Source organism: Phycodurus eques, chromosome 23 (assembly GCF_024500275.1).
Source record: "Phycodurus eques isolate BA_2022a chromosome 23, UOR_Pequ_1.1, whole genome shotgun sequence".
NCBI classification, from domain to species: Eukaryota; Metazoa; Chordata; class Actinopteri; order Syngnathiformes; family Syngnathidae; genus Phycodurus; species Phycodurus eques.
Window position 1 is genome coordinate 2,124,097 of NC_084547.1, and position 18,170 is coordinate 2,142,266.

The 18,170-nt window shown below is 46.4% G+C and overlaps 3 protein-coding genes across 5 annotated transcripts; 2 read left to right on the forward strand and 1 right to left on the reverse strand.

Annotated features, from left to right (window-relative positions):
- The first annotated feature begins 592 nt into the window (after positions 1-592).
- rab1ba (zRAB1B, member RAS oncogene family a) lies at positions 593-5,387 on the forward strand. The gene is made up of 6 exons (XM_061669382.1): positions 593-915; positions 1,880-1,952; positions 2,042-2,137; positions 2,218-2,313; positions 2,387-2,518; positions 3,484-5,387. The coding sequence occupies exons 1-6, from the start codon at positions 902-904 to the stop codon at positions 3,676-3,678; spliced, it is 606 nt and encodes a 201-aa protein (XP_061525366.1). The 5' UTR covers positions 593-901; the 3' UTR covers positions 3,679-5,387.
- A 561-nt stretch (positions 5,388-5,948) lies between these two features.
- On the reverse strand, positions 5,949-12,984 carry peli3 (pellino E3 ubiquitin protein ligase family member 3). Of its 3 annotated transcripts, none has more exons than XM_061669369.1 (7): positions 12,898-12,984; positions 9,811-10,011; positions 9,085-9,214; positions 8,847-8,948; positions 8,562-8,780; positions 7,131-7,319; positions 5,949-6,677 (listed from the first exon to the last, which is right to left on the reverse strand). In XM_061669369.1, the coding sequence occupies exons 2-7, from the start codon at positions 9,981-9,983 to the stop codon at positions 6,078-6,080; spliced, it is 1,413 nt and encodes a 470-aa protein (XP_061525353.1). In that variant the 5' UTR covers positions 9,984-10,011; positions 12,898-12,984; the 3' UTR covers positions 5,949-6,077. The 3 variants fall into 3 exon arrangements, with proteins under 3 accessions (XP_061525353.1, XP_061525352.1, XP_061525354.1); XM_061669368.1 differs by having other exon boundaries at positions 9,811-10,008; positions 12,898-12,979; XM_061669370.1 differs by lacking the exon at positions 12,898-12,984 and adding an exon at positions 11,190-12,321 and having other exon boundaries at positions 9,811-9,842.
- Positions 12,985-13,699: 715 nt separating this feature from the next.
- rce1a (Ras converting CAAX endopeptidase 1a) lies at positions 13,700-17,442 on the forward strand. Its single transcript, XM_061669377.1, has 8 exons — positions 13,700-14,030; positions 14,331-14,433; positions 14,511-14,594; positions 14,670-14,748; positions 14,818-14,985; positions 15,054-15,125; positions 15,224-15,286; positions 15,891-17,442. The coding sequence occupies exons 1-8, from the start codon at positions 13,903-13,905 to the stop codon at positions 16,124-16,126; spliced, it is 933 nt and encodes a 310-aa protein (XP_061525361.1). The 5' UTR covers positions 13,700-13,902; the 3' UTR covers positions 16,127-17,442.
- The last annotated feature ends 728 nt before the right edge of the window (positions 17,443-18,170 follow it).

An 18,170-nucleotide genomic window follows, 5' to 3' on the forward strand; every position in this document is an offset into this window, starting at 1 on the left:
ACTATACTGGTCGATCATTTGTAAAAAGAACACAACTGACCAATGGTATTGATTTGTGGAAAAAATATTAAGTGGACCAAATTTGGACGAATGAGGTTTCGGCCCAACACCGGCGGTATCATTTTGCTTGACCTATTGTAAAGTGAAATTTGTCCCGCAAAATAAACATTTTATTTTACTCATTCTTTTATTTTTTTTATTTAGTATTACATATAAATTATTTACATATGTTTTTTTTTTTTAACATATATTGTTGTTTTTCTACGTAAGATACAGTACATGCCGAACACAAGTCCACAACCCCTTTTTAACGCACTGTTCTTGATGAAAATGTACAATTATACATGAAGAATATCAAGTACAAATCCCCTTTTAAACGTACTGTACTTTTTTAAAATGATAAACAAAATACATGGACATCGATTCTTCCATTTTTTTTAAACATTTTTTTATTCAAATGTACAAATAAAGAGTACAGCAGAGTGTATTGGATACATATTGTACGTTAAGTAGAATTTTATTTAATTATTTTTTTGCTCGTGGACCTGTCCGGAGAGACACGTCAGCTTACGTCACTTCCGCACATGCGCACTCCCCCTGTTGGAACCTGCCGAGCAACGGTCGTAGAAAGACGGAAAAGCGAGTCAAACATAGTCACAGCTCGCCAAACCTCGCTAAATATCACCGCGGTCGCAGTCCGACGACGAGAAATGAACATTATATGATTAAATAGTGAGTGAGTGACGGTCACAGGAGCACCAATACGTCCATTTGAGCGCTTCGGCTCCCGGACCAACGAGCCATTTTGCCTTAGTCGGAAGGAAGGAAGGAAGGAAGCAAAGCAAGGAAGAAAGAAGGGAAGGAAGAGTCGAGTCGACTGAAAAACATCCCGAGTGAGACCATGAATCCCGAATAGTAAGTTCGGACCTCTCGTTATGTGTTCACTTTGTAAGCATACACGCTCGCTATGTGACCGTTTGGTCGACGAACGTCGTTCAATGTTCATGTCATGTTCGTGACGGCGGTGGCGAACAGGGCGTTTCATCCGAAAGAGTCAACTGATTTAACCTCGCGAGACTACGAGGCCACAGCAACAACAAAACACAACGTACAAATGTTTTCCAACCCGAATTGAGCCAAAACGTTTTTTTTCGTTTCTTTTTTTTTGACATCTATGGAAAAAATATCACCGAAAGTATATATATTGTATATTGAACGAGTCAGTGGAGTTTGGGCCTTTTCAGTTCAGTCGCACTTACTTGCTGTTACTGCGTTGTACGTGTAAATGGCAAGCAAGTGTACACACAGGTTCATGTGGACTTCTGCCATCTAGTGGAGGAACGTGAAGTTATTCTGCCTGTCACTATACGTCGCTGCCATAGATAATATTCCGACCAATTGAGTTAAATTTGTTTATTCCCTGCGTCTTTTCAGTTGTTCCGATTTCAACAATACCGTTTATTGTATATTAAGCAAGCGAGAGGGAGGCGAGGCGGCTGTAACGGCAGGTTAGACGATACAGCCATGTGGCAGGTGTTTGATGCCTGAGCGGGCATCCTGTAATGAGACACGCCCGCGCGCACACACTTGTCACCGAATCCCTCCGTGCGTGCGCGCGTGTGTGTGTAAATGCCGCACCAGTGTGGACAACAACTCATTGAAGCCCTTCTCTGGTTTCTTCACAATGAACAGCATTGGTCATGCCCAACATTGTTGTTGATGTTTCTGTAATGTTAAATACACAATAGACTATGTGGAAGCTGTTGATCCCCAAATGCTAAAACTGTCATTATTATTGTCAGACATGAATTAGAAATGTTTTACCAGGTCATGTTGTTTTTCGTGGAACCTGATGACTGGCGTGTTTTGCTTGTTCCAGCGACTATCTGTTCAAGCTGCTGCTTATCGGGGACTCCGGAGTAGGCAAATCCTGCCTGTTGCTCCGCTTTGCTGTGAGTGCCGCACCTATGTCTCACCACCACCCGATGAAAAATGCGCCAGGCTAGGCTTTCCTCTTATCTCGTGTTTGCCCGCGTTGCAGGATGACACCTACACTGAGAGTTACATCAGTACCATCGGAGTGGACTTTAAGATCCGAACGATCGAACTGGACGGCAAGACCATCAAACTGCAGATTGTGAGCACACGCGAGCAAAGGCGAGCGGCACGGTTAGCGTGTTAGCATCTCGGTTCAAAGTCTTTTGTATCTCTTATCAGTGGGACACGGCGGGCCAGGAGAGGTTTCGCACCATCACTTCCAGCTACTACCGCGGCGCACATGGAATCATCGTGGTGTACGACGTGACAGACCAGGTAAGCGAGCGGCGAGACTTTGATCGGCACCCTTGTGTCCTCTTGAATACAACCTCGTGGTGTGATATTGTAGGAGTCGTACAGTAACGTCAAACAGTGGCTCCAGGAAATCGACCGTTACGCCAGCGAAAATGTCAACAAGCTTCTGGTGGGCAACAAGTGTGACCTGACCACTAAGAAAGTGGTGGACTATACAACAGCCAAGGTAGGTCGCGAGCCATACTTTGCACTCATCTCCTGACAATATCTTCATCTCCTGACAATATCTTCATCAGCTCCTTCATGGACAATCTGGTTTTGTCACGGTATCGAAGTTTTGACGTCAATAGTATACCTGCACAAAGTACCTCGATACTAGTACTGAAATGATACCGTGGCAAAAATCTAAAACATCGGTTAAAGTAGTGGAATAATACATGACAAACAACTTAAATTCCTTGTATTTTTTTAAATTCAAATTTGAAAACCAAACACACACTTTTTAACCATTAAACATTTGATTTTATAATATATATAAGTAGATATTACATGTAAATACATGTCGTCGCCCTTGGGCAGAAATCCCAGATGGACAACTATGGTAAATTTCACATTTTTTAAAAAATCAATCCTATTGGTCTTTCCCCACTGTCTGTTATTTTTAGGCAATTTTAACCAACTTAAAGTGGTGATAATAGCTCGAAAAGAAATTGATGAATCCTCTTGAATGCGCAAAATGTCAGGGAAGTGTAGGAAAACTCTTGTGTTCGCCGTATGGAATATTTGTTGCCTATATTAAAAGGCTGGATGTTTTTTAGACCGTAAAAAGTGAAAATAGTAAGGTTAAATACATTTGAGTAGGCTTGTTAAAATCGATCGGTGTGACGCTTCGTTGCAGAAGGTCTGTGCACAGATTCATTTCCGCCGATTACACTGCTTACTCATCTCATTGTTTTATTTATTACATCACTCATTGCTCTCACACCTTTGAAAAGAGTTTGAGAAGCTGACATAGCACAGGCGTTTGATTTTGCAACGTAGTAAAGGATTATTATTATTTTTTTTAACGGTTGGTGGTTTGGCGTGAGTGTGCACTTTTGATGTGCTAGTGACGTGCAGCTGCCGGCGCCGTATTCTACCATTATAAATCAGTGGCAGCATAATAAATACATTTTTGTTTTTCGTTGGCAGGAGTTTGCAGACTCTTTGTCCATCCCCTTCCTGGAGACAAGTGCCAAGAACGCCACCAACGTGGAACAGTCCTTTATGACCATGGCGGCGGAGATCAAGAAGCGCATGGGCCCCGGGGCCACGGCGGGCGGCGACAAGCCCAATTTAAAAATCGAGAGCACCCCCGTCAGGCAGTCGGGAGGCGGCTGCTGTTAGGGAGCGCTCGGCTCGGCCGCTCGACCGCCTTCTCTGTCTCCAGTCTCCTCGAATTCTCTCCCCGTGGTTTCCTCTCTGTGCCTCCATCGGTGATCTCCGTCTCTCCATTGCACTCATGCCAGCAGCCTGGATCAGAGCGGCCGGCCGGGTGGGCACGGGCGTCCTCTGTCGAAGTACAGGTTCCAAGCGCACTGGAGAGAACGGCCGTTGCTAGCTCATGAATGGCTTTGGTAGAAGATTTGATTATTATTTTTTGGCATCTTCTCACATACACAGTTTTGCTGGTGGTCGAGGTTAGCTGACCCCCCCAACCCCCTCCCCCGCACGCACACACACACACTTTCCAGCATCCACTTTTCTTTTGAGAACACGTCGTCTTTGTCGGCTGCGTCTTACGTTTGGCACACCTTTTTGCTCAAGGTAATTCAATGTCCATAACGGTCCCTCGCTCTTTTCCGTCTCGTCGCCAACCAATCAGCCCAAATCTGTGTTTTGTGAAGCAGGTGCAAGCGTCTCCCCCCTCCGTGCTTGTCCTGTCCTGTACACACCGTGTCCATTAAAACGTTTGCGCTGCTGTGCCTGATGACTGCACAAGGTTGGAAAGGAAATAAGATTCATTTTAATGTGTGTCAACTCAAATAGAGGAGCTGAATCAATTGTGTTTCCGTCCAAAACCAGAGGGTAGCTTTGACACGTCCTGTTTGTACACTGGCGCTAGCAAAAAAAAAAAAAAAAAAAAAAAAAAAAAGAATGCTGGTGGTCGCATCCTACTTGTAAGGTGGTAGTTCTACATAGGGATGAATTGACATTACAATCTGACAGACACGAGCCATTAGCAATGTCTGCGTCGATCTTTAGAGCACTTTGATATTAGTTTTGTTTTTACAACTTGAGCCCCCCGCTCCAGGTTCTGGATGATGTCGCTGTCGTCGAGACATGGCGTCCAACTGAAGCTGCTCTTTACACTTGTCCGGTTTTGAGCTCATTGTACTCGAATAACGTCGGGACTGCGAAAAGTTGTGATTATTCAGCAAGTCCCTGTTTTTTGTTTTTTTTCCCCCCTCCCCGGTAGTGATGTGCAGTGCTTGACAGAAGTCTGACTTTCAGGCCCCTGCTGATGTTTTTTGAGGGTGTGGACATTCGGGGACTGACTGGTCTTGGTTTTCCAAACTGGATATGATGTCCCCACTGTGACCTCCGTCCTTCAAAACTCCTCAGCATCCTCTCTAGCAGAGGAACAGGTTCATTGTCAGGACAATATAGCCTTCTACTTGTGAGGCTTTTTCATTGGCAGTAAGCTTTTCGGGTTCAGGGGGGTCGTGGTAAGTGTAAGTGTGTTTTTTGTTTTTGTTTTAATGGACCGAATGCAACATTCCTGATCTATGTGGACATATTTGCGTCATACCGGTTTCACTCCAGCGGATGTTGTGCTTCGATGGCTGCTTTTCTTATTTAAACTTGCCGTTCTACTGATTTTATAACATATTCATTGATCGTTTGCCACGGGGTGTGTAATCTTAAACCACTTTTCCTCTTTCTTGCTCTCATCGTAAACTTGGACACACACAAAAAAACTGGGCACCTACCGGTCAACATTCGTTTTTGGTTTTGCTTGTTCACTTGGTGCTGTCTACTGCTGATTTTTGACATGATGTTTGTCTGTACATATTATAAATATCTATATAATAAAATGATGAAAAAGTTCAACAGTAAAAGTAGTCAAGTTTTTATTTATTTATTTATTTTTTTTAATATCTGGCAAATAAGTTGGCATCTCTGCTGTTGCCATGGCAATGCTGGATTCTCTTATTGTATGCATTTGTAGCGGTGGACCAATTTAAATCCCAGTTTTTACTTGTTTTTCTGATGCATATTTCAATGTTATGTGAGCACAAAAGTAATCTTGCTTCCACTTCAAGGGCAAGTGACCACTACGGGAGCCGCTTACGGTGGACAATTGATGACACCGTACCCTCCCACCCCCTCAGCCTGGGATGTAACTGCAAAGGTCGGAGCCCAATCTCTCTCTTACAGTGTACCCAAATATAAACAGATAATTGAGATGAGTGCACGTTTGTGAAGTCATAGTATTTTTGTATTTATTTTTTTCCAAGTTTGTGTGATTCTTCAGTTCCTCTCTTGTCCTCCTGATGACTGGGTGCCGCTGACCTTGAGTTATTTTTAGCATGAGGGGGAGGGGGGTACAACCTCGCGAAACTTGACATTGTCATTTAGTGGACAAGTCAGCGACAAACGAATCAGCATCGCGCTCATGTCAACACAATTTATTTACAAATTCTGCATATACACATGATGTACCACGTGCCGCCTCGATCTGGGCTTCCACTTTCCTGTCCGTCGGAGTGCCCTTCCCATTAGGTTAAGATCCTAACTTTGCTTCAGTCGACGGGGCCCTGGAAGATGAGTTTGATGTGGCCTTGCTCGCCCGTCAACCAGGTCCCGCAGAACGGGCAGGCGGCGTGAAAGGCGTGCGTCCCGTGGGGTAGCGGGATCTGACTCCATCCCACCGCCGTCTTTTGGGAGCAAACGTGACCGCAGGGGCAGAAGGCGTGAGTGGGCGCCCCCGCGTCCAGATACAAACCCCCCTCGCAGCCCAGCCACAGCGGCACGTAGGGGCCCACCCGCCTGCACATGGGGCACTCTCTCTCCCCGGTGGCCGCCGGGGCCGTGCCCCCGTGGCCGGCGGGGCTTTTCTCCTTGCGGTAGCCCCAGTTGTGGTAGCCGTGGACGTGGCCGCAGTTGACGTACACCCACGGCTGCTTTTTGTCCACGATCTCGCGCTGCGCCAGGCTGGGGAAGGCCAGCGTGTTGAAGCCCACGGGGCACTGGGGCCGAGCGGCGTTCAGCTCCTGGCGCAGGGACTCCAGCTGTTTGAGGGTGGGCGTGTGGCGCAGTCCGCCGGGGGTCCGCCACAGCAGCGTGGCCCCGCACAGGTCGATCAGAGAGCCGTCCTGGAGGGTGTTGGACTCGTTGTCCACCTGCAACGGGGAACATCGGCATCACAAACGGAAAGACGTTGGAACATTTCTTCCATAGCTATCCTATTCTATGCTCTTTGTCCGCACTAGTAAAACGACTTTGGCATGCTAGGATGACTACATGTTACGAGTGAGGAAAACTGGTGCAGCAGAAGCACACTGACCCTAACCCTACCACCCAAAAGGTGCTCCAAGACGGCAACCTTGGCGTAGAAATGCCCAAAGACCCTGTACAAAGACGAGATGTCAAGTCCGACTTTGTAAAAATGATTCCATCTTTCTCTCTGTGACGTGCGTGCACTCGCAGCTGACAACGAGGCGCTCTAATCCGAAGGGAAATATTTTAGTCAGGAAAAATGCAAAGGAGAAAAGTACTTCAACCTTATATTTCCACAATTGAGTGCTAAATAGTTCTCATTCTTTGCATGTTTTCAGCAATTATCAACACCGTACCAACTTTCCCCTCTGCTGTGCTGATCGGGTCTCCCTCAGGGCAAAGACGTTGCCACAGACGGAGATTTCCCTCCAGACTCCCGGAGCCGACTCAGAGACAAACTCGCCCGCCGGGTGCATGACCAGCACGCCGTTGGTGGTCAGGCCGTCCATCAGGCCGTCCGACGTCCTCCACTTGGCGGCGCGCTCCTGCGGGGAGAAGGGAGGAGGAGACGGCCGTCAAGGTGAGGAGGAAACATGGGGAGGCCCAGAGGGAGGATGGCGGAGGTGGATGTCAGGTGGGTGCTGCTATATTTAGTCCAGTGCTGTAGTGACTCATCCAAACAGGTTCACCCACGCCTAAGAATAAACTCATTCCCGAGAAAAAGCATGATGAAGGCAAATGAGCGCTGACGGAATGCAAAAGATTTTGCTGAAAAGCTGCAGTTCACGGACCAAAACGATGTTACGGGTTAACGCGTACAATTAAAAGGCGAGGCTCGTCCGCGTGCGAAGCAGTTCTGATGAATGATGCATGGGGTGAAGTCATGCTGATTTGAGGGAAGCTATTATTAGTTCTGGGTGGCTCTCAGCACCGAACGTGTCACATTTTGAGCAAATGTATGACGGCGGCACCCAAAGTCACCCTCATGCCACAGCTGTCCTAAATTCAACAGCACGACCAGTCGTCTTGTTACACCAGGACGGTAAAATAGCATGATTTGTGTTCCCTGTTCATTTTCAAATGTCGTTTTCTATGAAAACAGGATTATTTCGCCAAGATGTCAAATTTGGTCTAAAAAGATGAATTCACTTTGAAATGTTGCTGCCTGGAGAGCTCAGTGAAATAGAATGTTCAAGGACCGCGCGTATAGCAGAAATCCAAGTGATCTGAAGATGGCGTCAAGGCCCTAATTTTATATTCGGTGAATGAAAACGGCAATAATCCATTCTTGCCTCCCCCCGCGCCCCCAAAAAACAAAGAAATAGTGTTTTAATAAAGAAAATAAGATGATAATAATATACTTTATAGAAACATACAGTAATTACATGACTACACTTACACTTTTTGCAGCCTGATCGCTTCATTGCAGTTTTGTCTAGTGTGTGTGTGTGTGTGTCTTGCCCACCGGGGGGAAGTATAATACAGCCATGCAGACACAAATGAGGATTCAGTAAGATGCTGTAAAATTAAGTCATTTTTCACAGAGGACAAAGAATATATGACTGAGTGTTGTTAGATTGTCTGTATACATGTGTTGCTCCATTATTGTTATCCAAATCTGTACCATCATGCTCTCTACATTCATTTCAATTTGTAGCGCTCACTTCATTTAGGTACACCTGGAAACCATCAACCGTCATCACACTGGTCAACTCTTGAGTTGCAATCGCTCCAGCTGCTACGGCTACGAGAGCCTGGGGAGGCCACCGTGACAAAGCCTCACTCACCCCCAGGAAGATGTTTTTCGAAGAGTCAAAGCCGGCGGCATAGATGCGGGCCGTGTAGGGGGCGCTGCGCTCGCACAGGATTCGGCAGGCGTACCGGGAGATGGTGCTCTGCGCCGACTGACCTCCGACCCCCTCCCCGGCGGCGCAACCGCTGCCCCCGCCTCCGCCAGAGGTGTCCGTCACCACAAAGTCGATCATGCTCTCGGTGGAGCGGCCGATCTGACGGAAGACGAGCAAACACGACGTGTGGACTCCCATGATGCATTGCGAGTGTGTCCTACTCACCTGAAACATGTCTGTGTTTGTGTCATGCGTGTACTCCACAATGACAGAGTGGCTGCGAGAGAGTGTGTACGAGATGCTGTGCTGGCTTTTGTTGCTGAGTGCCTGCCAAGGAAAGCAACAGCAAGAAGACATTGTCCAGGTCAGTGTTTTATCGAGCCAAAGCACCCTAACGCTAACCCTTTGTGAAAATGAAGTTGTTGAATTTTCTTTTTGAAGTTGTTGAATTTTTTTTTGTCACCTTGGACACAAGAGGTGTTGAGATGTTGTGGATGACGTCAGGTTTGACCCCGTTGGCTTTTGGTCTCTTATAAAGGGCCAGGCGACTCCTCCTGCGACCTTTGTCCCCGCTGGCCAGAGAGCCATTGTGCCTGCAAAGTATTGCAAAAGCTATTAGTTCCCACAATACACTTGACCTAACCTCGCACGCATGTCATTCATACTCAGAAAAATCAACCCTGTGACCATGCTGAATTGCTTTCAGCTTTTCTGCATTCGCTTCCGTGACGAGAACCTCCAGTTGGATGGATGTTTGCACAAAAAAAAAGGGCGTGGCCGGTAATCACACGACGCGCCAATAAACCAAAAGTTGTCGTCAAACAAATCTCTCACACTTCTAACTCTAATGCTTGGTTATGTCAAAATGACCTTTATTGTTTTGATTAAAACAGCTATGGTCTGTGGGGTTCTCCAGGGGTCAAACCTGGGACCTTTGTTGTTCATTCTGTACATGCTTCCATTAGACCAGTTAATATGTAGATGTAAAGATGACACTCATCTCTGTCACGACAGTTTTCTTGGGCTAAACAGACAACAAATATAAATCCTCCTTGTTTGGATGTCATTCAATTGAATAGGACTGTGAACAAGTTAACCGCATCAGCGGAGTGTAACCTAATCAGAGGGCAAACGTCACTAATGGTATCATGGAGTCACTTCCGGCAAAAGTGTCATTTCGGCGTCTCACCCCAAGACGATGAGCTCGCCGTACGTGACGGGCTCCCTGTCTTCAGGAAAGACTCCGTCCGGAAGCCGAGAGCTGGAGCCCAGGGGAGGCGAGGGCTGGCTCTTGTTGCAGGACGGGCGCAGCTCCAGAGATGGGGGGGGACACAGCGCCTCGGAGCTACCCTCCAAAACCATGCCCACTGGCCACCCCTGGGGATTGCTGCTGGGGAGGAGGGGCACACAGTTAGTCAGAAAAGCACATTAGCGTTTTATCTGCCGTGCATCTCTACTCTACCAAAGCAACGGGACCCCCATAGTGAACAGTCAACCCTGTCTTCAATGACACATCGAACATAGAGTTCGATGCTTTATTTTTCCCTGTCAGCGGATTAGATGGTCATCACGCTCTCCAGTTCAGCCTTAAAGCAACACACTGTCGAAACGTGACCGTGAAAAGTCATTAAACCTCATACGCGGCTAAAGGTGACCTCTCATTGGGTTCGACTGGATGAGGAAGACGGGAGAACATCTCCACCGTCAGATGACGGATGTCGGGCAGCCGGAGGCCATTTCATTAGCGGCGGCTAAAGGATGAGCCCGGAGAGGCCTTCCTTCATGGAGCTGCCATCGTGCTATTTTCCAGGATGAGTCCGGAAATGCCATCTGCTTGAGGAAGAGGAGGGAGGATGAAGGGCACGGAAAGGTGACGCTCGTCTCCCCAGGAAAACACGAATGGAGAGGGCGAAGCCCGAGGAAGGGGAGGCGTGATCCGGGGCTCGACTTGCGCGAGCATGCGTACAACGGCGACAGCGTGGCAGAGTGATGGATTGCCACGCTTTTTTTTTTTTTTTTTTTTTTTTTATTAATCAAGCCACAGTCACATCTCAAGGGTGGCAAGGAAGAGGACAAAAGAAGGAAGACAAAGGAAGAGGAGACCATCGAGGCGCTCGGAAGCGCAACATCATCCTCTTTCGTCACTAATCAAAAGATGGAGATCGAGATGTACTCTGCAGCCTTGTGACACACGGCATGGCACCGTTTCATTGATTTCGTCTCCCGACTGTAAATGGAATTCTAAAAAGCGTTCGCGTTGAATAGCGTGCGTGCGTCTGTTCCACGTTATGTAAGATGAAGTGTGCTTCCGCGCCTCCCACACAACTCTCGCTTCGCCGTGACGCTCTGTTAACTTTCAAGTACCGGACCGTACTGTGGTTCTTCGTTTAGGCCCGAGGCGCTGTCGTCGAGGTACTAGCGTCACCTCGCTGAATACGGCACGTTCGTACGCCCCAGTTGGCACCTTTCGCAAGGCGTTTGATCATTTATTCCATATCCTACTAGTGCGTTGAATTTGCCATGTACTAGGACACTCTTTCTCCTCACTACTCGGACAGTTCAGCACACTTGTAGAACAAAAACTGGTGCACTAGTGATGTTTTTTCCACTACTATACATATGGAAAGACATTTGAGTGATTATGCCATGTTTGAGCTTCAAGTCCATGTACTAGTGCACTCTTGGTCCTCACTAGTAAGACAATTCAACGCACTATAAAATAACTATGGTGTGCTAGTGTTACTAGCGACATTTTTTTCCACTTTTGTAGGACATTTCTGTGCACTAGTAGAAAGAGTAGCACGAGTAGAGAAAGAGTAGCACTGATTGAGAAACTGTTTTACTAGTGTGGCAAAACTATACATTAGTTGATATCTGTGCACTACTAGTGCAGTGCTAGACGTTAACGCGTATAATTTTATGTAACTTGTACTCTGTGCCCGCAGTTGTCAACGAGTGTACAGTTTTGCCTCACTAGTAACATGTAGTTGTTTGACTAGTGTGCCCTTGTCATGCTAGTGTGCTGAATTGTCTTACTAGTGAGGACAAGGCGTACTAGTGAATGGAATATTCAGCACACAAGTAAAACGACTCGGGCGAACTCGTTGGACTACTAAATGTTAGCGAATAATAATGACACTAGTTGACATCTGTGCACTACTGGTATTACGAGTGAAGTGCTGGGTGTTAACTTGTACAAGTAGCACACAGTTGTCAACTCATGCACATTTTTGCCTCACTAGTAAGTTGTTCTAGTAAGCCAGTGTTGTCCTCCTAGTGAGGCCAAAGAAGAGCACACGAGTACATAGACCTTAAGATACAGTAACTATATTAAGGTTCTACTAGGAGGTCAAAACTGGGACTAGTAGTGGGAAAAATGTTACTAGTGTGCTGAATTGTCTGATATTTGAGGACAAAGGGAGTACTAGTACAGTCCATGGACAAATCAGCGCACTAGTAGGACATGGAAAAAATGCTCCAAATGTCTTGTTGTCCATTCATCAATGACATCATCATCAATGATCCTCCTCAGTGACTGAAAAGCGCATTTTCCTTCTTTTATTCGTCTTTTTTTCGGCAACTCTGCACGAATCGTGACATCCAAATGCAGCCTCGCATCTTTTTATGTGAGCTTTCTTCCTGTGTGTCAGTGGAGTTCTTTGATAGCTGTTGTCCCAGTAAGACGGATGCGAGCACAGCTCCTAATAAATATACTCCCCCCCCCCCCCCCAATTATCCATTCATCCGAATGCAATGTTAGGCTGCAACAACAGGTCAACTAAACCAATGCAAATTGTTCTTTTTTTTTTTTTTAAACATTTTATCCTTCAATTCGTCCTCCACCTCCTTGCTTTATAAACATGCGAGGATGAGGAGGAGGATGAAGTCACCTGATCAATCAGGCCATCAACGCCTTTGAAAGAGAACATGGGGCGTTCAATGCCGTCACAAATCTTCTGGATTTGACTAAACCAGTGCAGATGCTGCCTTTTGTTTTTGTACGCGCGCACGCGCACAAGAAGGTGGTGGTGGTGGTGGAGGGGGGTCCGTTTCCAGAAAACATCATCACGCACACCCAAAATAATAATAATAATAATAATCAAGAGCAGCAGCAGCAATCCCGGATGCGACAAGACATGAATGCGACATGAATGGTCGGGCAGAAAGCAGATGACAGGCCGCCGCTGGGCTGCCATTTGCTTTTCATTGACGCCCTCAGCTGAGCACCAAACCCAAAAAAAAAAAAAAAAAAACCCAAAAAAAACACGTCACGTACCCGTTGAGGTCTTCCAACGGAGCTCGGAAACCGCTTTGTAATTCTTCCTTGTGTTTTGTTTTTGTTTGTTTTTTTGGGAGGGGGGGGGGGCGGAGTCCTGACAGACCACGTCAGGAAAAAGGATCACGAAGAGTCTATCTCTCTCGCTCGCTCGCTCTCGCGCTGAGAGAGGCTGGTGTAACGTTCAAATAACCTGGTAAATCCCTGTATCCAAATGATTGTATTAATCTCCATGTTAGACAATTTGCTTTTCAAGTAGACCTTGGAAATTGGGCCAAGGACATTGTGATTTCCTCGTAGAAGTGATTATTTGAAAATATAACCAGTTGCAAAGAGTTATAGAAATATATATTTTATTTTTGTAATTTTTTTTTTTTCTGTTTCCGACCATGTTAAATCATTGTGAGAAATCATGAACCTGATCAGCGTCCCCACATCAATGAGGACATAGAATTGTTAATTTAAAGCACATTTGTTATTTCTGATGATTTTTTTTTTTTTTGCAATTCAATTGTCATTTTTGCACTTTCATATGTCGCTCAAAAGGCTTATTATTTTTATTAATTTCAGATCGATGATAGCATATGCTGTTTCCAACACTTTACTCTTTATTGGAAGTGATATGATGCCAAAACGTTGCTTTTAATCCTTCTCACGGTTTTATCCGAAGTATAATTTAATGTAATCTCCATTTCCGAAAATAGCTATGACGAGCTCATGAACTAATAAATGTTATTTTTGCCGTGTATACATATGGCCAGCAGGTAGCACTGTTGCCGAAAGCTCGAAGCGAAGAGGACAAGGAAGAAGACTGGTGACGCAGTCATCATGCGCCCGATACCGTAGCAATTAAGCTAGGCTAGCAACGTGAACTCAAGTGTAGAAACGTCGCTCATGTACGCTTTGCGGGTCCACTCCGGTGTTTAATTGATCAAGTTCAATGTTCCATTTCGCCTCCCAGCTGAGCTCATTTTTTTGCTTTTGCCTTTTTCTCAGCCAGTGGTCATGACAGACGATGACGAACACGACAATGGCGGCTCTTTGTGCGTCGCTTTCGTGTCGGTGTTGTCCTGTCTGCTGCTCGCTTGCTCTTACGTTGGAAGTTTGTACGTGTGGAGGAGTGAGCTGCCCAGGTAGGTCGTAGAAAAAAGGGGCACAGACTGACTTATTGCGGCCGATGATCTTAAAATGTCCTCCGAGTGCACAAACATGGAGGCGGGGGAATGTTTTTCCAAATTATGTTTTTGTCTCGTTTGTGATGTCTTAACCCTGCTGTGATGTCATTTGTCACTTTATCCCATATTGAAATAAATTCATGAATTCACCACTTGTTAATTATTTGTAGCCGTCTTCTATGTGCTGCTTGCCCCTCTACTGTTGCAACAGGTGGATTTCCTTTCTTAATGTCTTATTTCTTGCGCTTCAACTGTCAGGGATCACCCGGCTGTCATCAAGCGGCGCTTCACCAGCGTGTTGATCGTCTCTGGCATGGCGCCTCTTTTTGTGTGGGCATGGAGGGAATTCACAGGCATCAAGGTGAGCGTATCTAACATAGAGCGTGACAATTGCTCAGCGGGATTCTTCACTAGCACGTCGTGCGTGTGCGCCTCCAGACAGTGCCATCGTTACTGCCGATCATGGGGATCCGCTTTGAAGGCTTTGTACCCGCAGTCGTCCTTCCTCTGCTGCTCACCATGGTAAGACACCAGAGGGAGTGAAAACGGTCCCCGTTCTTGGACTTAACGATGGTACGGTTGCATGATGCACTGTAGGTCCTGTTTCTGGGCCCCTTGACGCAGTTGGCTATGGACTGTCCCTGGAGCTTCGTGGATGGCATCCGGGTGGCCTTTGGTGAGTTGGCTCGTGTGACTTTTTCTCCTGGAACTTGGCATGTTAAGTTTGGATGCTGGTCTCTTGCAGACCCGTGCTTCTGGATGGTGTGTTTCAGCGACATGCGGTGGTTGAGGAACCAGGTGGTGGCGCCGTTGACAGAGGAGCTGGTGTTCAGGGCCTGCATGCTGCCCATGTTGGTGCCCTGCGTCGGCCCGGCCGCCGCCATCCTCACCTGCCCGCTCTTCTTTGGAGTGGGTGAGTTTCGCCAAGAAGACGGCGGAAGAGTTCTCTTCAGATTGCTGTGACGCGTTGTTGTCTTGCAGCTCACTTCCACCACGTGATCGAGCTGCTGCGTTTCCGGCAGGGGACGCTGTCGGGAATCTTCCTCTCGGCAGGTGAGTGTTTGTGTGTCACGTTCGGCGGATTCTCCTCCTCTTCCTCCTCCGGGAATGGACGAAAATAACGGTGAAGGTTTTGTCTCATCCGACCACAGTGTTCCAGTTCTCCTACACGGCGGTGTTCGGCGCCTACACAGCCTTCATCTTGATGAGAACAGGTAAGAGGTTTTCAGTATTGGCACACCACTGGCTTTTCTACCATTGCCATGGTGACACTAGATCAACCATGTTAGATGGACCAGTCAAGACAGTGTTACATCCAGATTGGTCTGACACTGACAAAGAAAGTATGCAAAATGTGTTTATATAGTATTTTACAGACAAAGGTAAATAAAAAGGCCAAATCAGACATTTCCACTGGCTCTGCAAACCTGAGCAAAGGTGCTACAGTGCTGGGAACACAACGTGTGTTAGCAGTTAGCCTGTTGCAATTTTGGGCTTGCCCCCTCAGGGGTCGCCGCAGCGAGCGTTGTCGTGGCTAAACAGACGACCCAGCAAGACGGTCGGAAGTGACAGTTTTGGACTGGACACAAAGCCCATTTATACATGCTTAATGATATTGCTCGGAAGCCACTCCGATTCTTCACTTTTGGAACCGTGTGGAGAAACAGAACAATGAGGGGAAGCCCCTGGAATAAAGTGGGTTACATGTAAATGACGCATCACGCCTGCAGGGGGAGCCTGGAAGCACGTTTCTTCATCTTGGCAAGAAGGGCGCGAGTTTACATCCTCTTGTGGGTTCTTCGTCTCCTGTGTTTCCAGGTCACCTGGTGGGCCCGGTGCTCTGCCACTCGTTCTGTAACTACATGGGTTTCCCTGCCATCAGCGCGGCCCTGGAGCACCCCCACCGTCACGCTGTCCTCTCCTGTTACCTGCTGGGGGTCCTCCTCTTTCTCCTTTTCCTCTTCCCCTTCACCGACCCCGCCTACTACGCTCCCCCCACGCCGTTGTGCACCTTGGCCTCTTCCTCCAGCGCCCTCTGCCTCCCCTCTTCTTGATCCCGGCCTGTCTCTCGCTCTCTCTCTCTCTCTCTCTCTCTCTCTCTCATCTGCCCGTCTGACCTTCACCTTGGTCCACAGAGGTTGAGGATACAGATGATACAGAGCTCAGGTCTGCTCCCCGAAAGACGGCACATGCTGTCATTACTTGACATGCGCTGGAGTGGTCGGCGGCAAACCTGGATTTCCTCTTCAGCGTCAGATGTGCATCTGTTTGATGAGGCGACAGCAGGAAAGATTCATCACCATTAGTTTGGTCACTAACGACAACCGTAGGAGACCATGTCTCTCGTGTCACGCGTAGACGCCCAGATGATTGTAATTATCGGACTCTTGGTCAGCGGCGGGAGCGCTGATGTTCCTCAACTCATTCAAAGTCACAAAAAGGTGAGATTGATGCATCTCTTTGTGCTTTCAGGGTAATCCAGTTGTTGTTTATTTTTTTATCCTGCGATAGTGACCTCTATGTTGTTTACATGCACAATAATACCCGACTGGGAATACCAGTGGTGCTTTTGGCAACAAAAAACAAAAACAAATGCAAAACACTCTATAAGCTAAACTGGTACTGTGAAGACAAAGTTGACTGCTTGAGCAATAGTGTGAGGTGAACACTAGAAGGCGTCAGAGAGCCTTCTATTTTTGTCTGGTCTGTTGGGGCCCCGCTACCGGGTGAGTAAAGTGCTGAATGCGACCATTACTGAGACACGCTATTCATCAAGAGCGGCGGGACGGCTTCTGGCTGATTTATGGTACAGTCTGAAGAGGCTTTCCTGTGCCAAGATAAACATTTGCTGCAAATAAATTCACTTAGTTGAACCTTTCTCCTAAGTGGCACCTGTCCCCCATCATTATGCCCCCCCCCCCCCCACCCACACACACACAAAGAAAAGAAAAAAAAAAAGTAATTTATTGATCCGCTCACAATACTTTGTCCTTGGCTGCCTTTGAGTTGTACTTAACCGTCACCGGTCACTTTTGTATAAAAGATCCGCTAGGAAAAAAAGAAAAGTCTGCCTTTGCTTGGGTAGGGGCCGAGATGCAGAGTGCCTGTAACGATATGCAGACTGCAGAGGAATCTATATTTTGCAAAGCTTGAGCAGCTCTGTTATTTTCCTAGGGGGAGAATTCCAAATGTGCTCATCGACAATGAGCCCAGCGCTGTTTTTCTGTTTTTAAAAAAATATATTTTGTGAGTGTAGAGAGTATAAATGGATCGCATCTGTACAATTCAAGTAGTTTTACTACAACTATCTTTGACACAAACCTTGGCTGTAAAGATGTTTGTAAATAAATTTTATACATCAATTCATGCCTGTGATTATTTTTTTCTGTTTACACTTATTTCCCTTCTAACATGAAGTTCTTCTGTTTTCTGCCGATGTCGACTTTGCTACCAGTGGGCAGTGTTGGGGAGTAAGTCAGTACATGTAATGAGATGACATAATTTAATTCGAAAAATTATGTACCGGTAATTGTCATCCATTACATGGAGAAAATGTTGTAATTAAAATGTAGTTGCTTTTGGAAATTTCCATGATAACAATTTTAGTTAGAAAAATCGCCACAAATGTATTTTCATACCCCTTCCTACTCCTAAAGCTGACGCTTGTGATTGGCTCTCTCTGGTCATGTGCCATTCTGCCGAAGTCTCAAACATGAGATTTTTTTTCCCAAATGTGACCTTGTGGTGCAATCTATTAGTTTGTCTGAGATTTTGAAAAGATTATAGACTCATAGTTACACTTTTGAACACATAAAACAACACTGACTTTTGAACAGTTTCATTCTTATAATTTGGGACTTTTATTGTGTGGATTCGCTTATCTGGTCCGCCAAATGAAGCGATATTGTCTACATTATGCGCAGTTGTCATTAGGTCATCATGGTATCATGTTGTCCACATGCTGACTGTGTGTGTGTGTGTGTGTGCGCGCGTGTATGTAATGCAAGCAAAATGTATTGTTTCATCATGTTTTGTTATTTTATTATTTATGTAAATAACATGGAAAATAATTCCAAAATAATGTATGGTTTTAATTCA